Source organism: Nicotiana sylvestris, chromosome 9 (assembly GCF_000393655.2).
Source record: "Nicotiana sylvestris chromosome 9, ASM39365v2, whole genome shotgun sequence".
Classification (NCBI taxonomy): Eukaryota; Viridiplantae; Streptophyta; class Magnoliopsida; order Solanales; family Solanaceae; genus Nicotiana; species Nicotiana sylvestris.
Genome location: NC_091065.1, coordinates 16,374,784 through 16,380,571, shown reverse-complemented (window position 1 = coordinate 16,380,571; position 5,788 = coordinate 16,374,784). Strand labels below are relative to the sequence as shown.

General features: G+C 42.2%; 2 protein-coding genes across 2 annotated transcripts; both read left to right on the top strand.

The window, feature by feature from the left end:
* Positions 1 to 385: 385 nt before the first annotated feature.
* Positions 386 to 1,810, top strand: LOC138877269 (uncharacterized). The gene is made up of 3 exons (XM_070156863.1): positions 386 to 565; positions 668 to 1,162; positions 1,430 to 1,810. Exons 1-3 carry the CDS (start codon positions 386 to 388, stop codon positions 1,808 to 1,810), a joined length of 1,056 nt encoding a protein of 351 aa, XP_070012964.1.
* Positions 1,811 to 2,886: 1,076 nt separating this feature from the next.
* LOC138877268 (uncharacterized) lies at positions 2,887 to 4,144 on the top strand. Its single transcript, XM_070156862.1, has 2 exons — positions 2,887 to 3,117; positions 3,608 to 4,144. The coding sequence occupies exons 1-2, from the start codon at positions 2,887 to 2,889 to the stop codon at positions 4,142 to 4,144; spliced, it is 768 nt and encodes a 255-aa protein (XP_070012963.1).
* Positions 4,145 to 5,788: the final 1,644 nt, after the last annotated feature.

The following is a 5,788-nucleotide window of genomic DNA, read 5'->3' as shown; positions in this document are numbered from 1 at the left end:
ACCGAGTGTCGTGTTACGCCCAGACCATGGTTTGGGGCATGACAAAACTTGGTATCAGAGCCCTAGGTTCAAGAGTCCTAGGGAGTCTATGAAGTCGGGTCCAGTTGGGTCTCTTTTATGTGTGTGCGCGCCACACATGTAAATAGTTGACCACCAAGACATCTAGGATTGTTCCATTTCTTTCATTCTAGATCGTGCAGTTAGAGCTATGCTTTCAGGAATCTTTTTAACCCATGCGAATTGCGTATTTCAAAAAAATGCCTGCTAAAAGAAAGTACACCAGGAGGGCCTCAACTACTAGCCAGTGGGCCACAACTAATGCTGCTCAAGAGGAGGACACTCCGGCCCAGGGGTTGCACCGGGCTCAGTGCCTAGTGTTTCAGACATGGATGTCAGGGGAGCTATCCAGTTGCTCACCCAGATTGTTGCTACTCAGGCTCAAAGGCAGGAAACAAGTGATGCTCATGAGACGGGTTGTTCCAGGTCTAGGGAATTCCTCAACATGAAACCTCCCGTCTTCACAGGGTCCAAAAAGGATGAGGATCCGCAAAACTTCATTGATGAGGTTCAGAAGATATTTCGAGTGATGCATGCTACAGACACTGAGGCAGCAGAGCTTGCTGCGTACCAGCTAAAGGATATTGCCAACACTTGGTATGAAACATAGGAAGAGTCCCGAGGGGAGGATGCAGATCCTGCAACTTGGAAGGAGTTTGTAGATGCGTTCCTTAAGCACTTTCTACCCATTAAGGTCTTGGAAGCTAAGGCTTTGGATTTTGAGAGACTTAGACAGAATGATATGAGTGTGAATGAGTACTACCTCAAGTTCGTCTCTCTGGCCAAGTATGCTCCGGAAATGGTACGTGATATGAGGGCCAGAGTTTGGCAGTTTGTGTTGGGGCTTTCAGATGATTTGTTTGCTGATGCTAATATAGCTGCTCAGAATAATGACATGACCATCACTAATATGGTTGCCTTTGTTCAAGGGAACGAAGATAGGTTGAAGGAAGAAGAACGTCTACGGAGAGAGAAGGGGAGGGAATTCAGCAAGAGAGCTAAGTCTATAGGAAATTTCAACCATGGGGGATCTCAAGTAGGAGGCAATCGCCAGTTTTTCAAGAAATCAAAATTAGGACCTGCTCCATATTCAGCTAGTGCACCGGTTTAGAGGTCAAAGTTTAACAAGAAAAACCAAAATTTCAGAACAGCAGACTCACAGTCACAGGCTAGTGTGGGTTATAGAGTCCCTGGTTACCCTATTTGCAACACGTGTGGTAAGAGGCTCCCAAGGTTGTGTCGTTTAGGCACAAATGGTTGCTTTGGGTGCGGTCAGCAGGGCCACTTCTTGAGGGATTGTCCATCGGCAAAGTAAAACAATGGAGGAAATGTAGCTTAGTCCACTAATTCAGCAGCCCATAATAACTCTCAGGCCCAACAAGGGCGCGGTGCAGCAAAGTCTAATACTGTAGGCGGTGGTCGAAACCGCTTGTATGCACTGGCATACCGTCAGGATACAGAGGCTCGTGGAAATGTTGTCACATGTATGCTAACAATATTCACTTTTGATGTCTATCCTCTTATAGATCCAGGATCCACCCTATCTTATGTAACCCCATATATTGCAAAGAAATTTGGGATAGAACTAGAAAAGTTGTGTGAACCCTTTGAAATGTCCACTCCAGTTGGAGAATCAGTTATAGCAAGGTGTATCTATAGGGGATGTCTAGTCAAAGTGCATTATCGTCTTACTGTAGCAGACTTAGTAGAATTGGAGATGCTAGACTTCGATGTGATCATGAGCATGGATTAGTTAGAGTTATGTTATGCCAAAGTGGGTTGTAGAACCAAAATAGTAAGTTTTGAATTTCCCGGTGAACCAGTCTTAGAATGGAAGGGTGATGCAGTAGCACCTAGGGGTAGGTTTATTTCCTATCTTAAATCCAGAAAAATGATCTCCAAGGGATACATCTATCACCTGGTTCGAGTTAAGGATGAAGATGCTCAGATCCCCACTCTCCAGTCGGTACTAATTGTGTGAATTCTGGTTGAAATCAGTAGCGTTTTTGGGCCATGTCATCTCAGGGAAGGCGTGAAGGTGGACTCTCAGAAAATAGAGGCAGTGAAAAATTGGGCTAAACCCACCTCAGAAAATATAGGCATTTCGTAGAGGGATTTTCTTCTATCTCGTCCCCTTTAACTAGATTAACTCAGAAGAAAGTCAAGTTTCAATGGTCAGACGCGTGAGAGAAAAGTTATGAGGAGTTAAAGAAAAGGCTGACTTCAGCTCCAGTCCTGACACTACCAGAAGGAACCGAAGGGTTCGTTGTTTATTGTGATGCTTCAGGGGTTGGTCTTGGGTGTATATTAATGCAGCACGGTAAAGTCATAGCCTACGTGTCGAAACAGCTCAAGGCTCACGAGAAGAATTATCCGACTCATGACCTTGAATTAGCAGTTGTGGTGTTCGCGCTTAAGATCTGGCGCCATTATCTGTATGGAGTACATGTTGACATTTTTACAGATCACAAGAGTCTCCAGTACATCTTCAAGCAAAGAGAATTAAATCTACGTCAGAGAAGGTGGCTCGAATTACTTAAAGATTATGATGTTGATATCCTCTATCATCCGGGGAAAGCAAATATTGTAGTCGATGCTCTCAGTCGGCGTTTTATGGGCAGCTTAGCTCACATTGAGGCATACAAACAAACTATGATGAAGGAAGTCCACCGCTTAGCAAATCTAGGAGTTCAAATTTTGGACTCCGAAGATGGTGACGTTGTTCTCCAGAACAGGGCTGAATCCTCCTTAGTAGCCGAAGTAAAAGAAAAATAGTTCAGTGATCCCTACTTATTGCAGCTCAAGGAAGGAATTCACAAAAACAAGACTATGGCTTTTGAACAAAGGGGAGATGATGGTACTTTGAGATACAGAGACAAACTATGCGTTCCAAACGTAGATGAGCTCAGAGAGCGGATTATGTCAGAAGCCCACAATTCCAGGTATTCTATTCACCCAGGTTCCACTAAGATGTATCACGATCTTAAGGAGGTTTATTTGTGGAATGATATGAAAAAGAGTATAGCAGATTTCGTGGCTAGGTGTCCAAATTGCCAGCAGGTGAAAGTCGAACACCAGAGGCCTAGCGGTTTAACTCAGAATATAGAAATTCCCATTTGAAAATGGGAGATGATAAACATGGACTTCATAACAGGTCTACCTCGCTCGTTACGGAAACACGATTCGATTTGGGTGATTGTAGACCGACTTACCAAGTCAGCTTACTTCTTGCTAGTGAAGACTACAAATTCGGTCGAGGATTATACCAAGTTGTATATCAAAGAAATTGTCCGATTGCATGGGACTCCTTTGACCATATCTCAGATCGTGGTGCTCAGTTCACAGCAAACTTTTGGAAATCCTTTCAGAAGGGATTGGGCACAAGGGTGAGCCTCAACACCGCTTTTCATCCTCAAACAGATGGACAGGCGGAACGCACCATTCAAACTTTGGAGGATATGTTGAGGGCGTGTGTTATTGATTTTAAAGGTAATTGGGACGATCATCTACCTCTTGTTGAGTTTGCTTACAATAACAACTATCACTCTAGTATCAAGATGGCACCGTACGAAGCTCTGTATGGGTGAGGTGTAGATCACCAATTGGTTGGTTTGAAGTCGGAGAAGCGGAGTTGTTAGGACCCAATTTGGTCTATCAGGCTATGGAGAAAGTCAACTTGATACAAAGGCATTTGAAGACGGCTCAAAGTTGCCAAAAGTCCTATTCAGACGTGCAGCGTAGAGACTTAGAGTTTCAAGTTGATGATTGGGTGTTTCTGAAAGTATCGCCCATGAAAGGGGTCATGAGATTTGGGAAGAAGGGGAAGCTTAGTCCCCGCTATATTGGTCCATATAGAATCCTGCAAAGGATCAGACAGGTGGCTTATGAGTTAGAATTGCCACAAGAACTAGCTGTTGTACACCCAGTGTTTCATGTGTCCATGTTGAAGAAATTCATGGGAGACCCGTCACTTGTGGTTCCTACGGAGATTATAGGGGTTAAAGACAGTCTGCTTATGAGGAAATTCCAGTGGCTATTCTTGATCGACAAATCCGCAAGCTCAGAACTAAGGAAATTGCTTCAGTAAAAGTGCTTTGGAGGAACCAAAAGGTTGAAGAGGCTACATGGGAAGCCGAGGAGGACATGAAGTCCAGATATCCCCATCTCTTTGAAGAGCAAAAGGAAAATGTAAAAGGTAATTAACCTTTTTATTCAGGCCTTATATTATAATCTCCATGTCCTTTAGCATTCACTCAGCCTAGTATTTAGTGATCACGTGCTCGTTCAGTTTGATATACATGTATTCATGATATTTCAGTATCCTCATATCCCATCACACCCGTTTAATGTCCATAGATAGCCGTAGTTGCAGCCAGGACCATCATTCGAGGACAAATGATTCCAAGAGGGAGATAATGTAACACCCCATAAATTCGGCTTAGGTGTGAATGTGTTAAATGAGTGGTAAGGTTATACCTTGAACATATAAAGTCTCATCGGGATGATTATAGGTGAAAATAGTTATTTCAAAATCAAGATGGAAAGTGAGGTGCATAAGATTTGACAAAATCGACTAAGTTTGCAGAAGGTTCATATTCCAACAGGTTTTATTGAAAATTAGTAAGGAATTTAGGAAAATTCAAAGCATGAAAGTTGTAGGCCTTTGAAATATCTTTCCAATTATATATTATGAAGCCCGAATAGATCTTTGTGCAAAAGGTTATGTGCATTTTACAGAATAGTATTCGATATGCACGCCGGTAGCGCGCCCTTGGCGCGGCCGCGCTAATTTTGAGGTAGTGTTACTGCCGTTTAGGGCGGTCAGTAGCAAAGGTAGGCCTCCAAATGCGCGGGCGCGCTAGTGGGGGGTCGTTTTAAAGCTATATTTCGTCCCCCACAGCCCCAAAACATAAAAACTTGCTACCTAACTCTTTAAGGGTCCTTCCACCACCCAAGGTAAGTTCTAATAGTGATTCTAAGTTAATTTCAATTTTCCAACATCTTATTAACATGGGTAAACCCTCCATATCATTAGATATTCGATTGGGACATCATTGTTGAGAGAAGGAAGCCTAGAACTCAAATTCAAAGGGTTTGAACTTCAAAAAGGTAATGTCTTCACCCTCTAATTGATTCTAGCGTTTGTTTAATGACTACAAACCCTAGTTCATGAGATATGAGTTGATGGGTTTGATAGAAAAGCATGAACGCTTATAGGATTGGGGTGTTGAGTGTTGATTATTTGATAAGGGTGTTGTTTACATTATGGGTGATGAAGAATAATGTTGATATAATCATTTGAGACTTTAAAATTTATCTAGGAAGAAGAGAATGGGTTGTTGGGTGTAGAGACACCACTAATAAGGACTATGAAGCTTTATTTTGACCAAGCGTTTGATAAAATGCTTAAGTGACCAAAACATGAGCATCATAGCTAATATGGAATCCCTTTGACTTATATTGCTATAGATTAAAGTTGAAAGGGTTGACAAACATTATATTACGCTCAAGGGCAGGAAGTTAAGGTATGTAAGGCTAACTCTTTACATTTGGGAATGTCCATGATTCTCCCTACGCCCCATTCATTATGACCATTACCAGTTTCCTCAGAAAATAATTATGCCTCAGTTCCCTGAATAGTAGTAGAACTTCTATTCTCTAGATGGCATAGTCTCATAATCATTCGATATTCTATGAGTTTCAGTTATGATAAATCAACTTATTATGAATA

Coding starts and splice junctions, on each gene's coding strand:
- LOC138877269 (XM_070156863.1), top strand. CDS start 386: ATGGATGTCAGGGGAGCTATCCAGTTGCTCACCCAGATTGTTGCTACT. Junction 566..667: donor CGCAAAACTTCATTGATGAG/GTTCAGAAGATA, acceptor TATGAAACATAG/GAAGAGTCCCGAGGGGAGGA. Junction 1,163..1,429: donor CATATTCAGCTAGTGCACCG/GTTTAGAGGTCA, acceptor AATAACTCTCAG/GCCCAACAAGGGCGCGGTGC.
- LOC138877268 (XM_070156862.1), top strand. CDS start 2,887: ATGGCTTTTGAACAAAGGGGAGATGATGGTACTTTGAGATACAGAGAC. Junction 3,118..3,607: donor GGTGTCCAAATTGCCAGCAG/GTGAAAGTCGAA, acceptor CTATCACTCTAG/TATCAAGATGGCACCGTACG.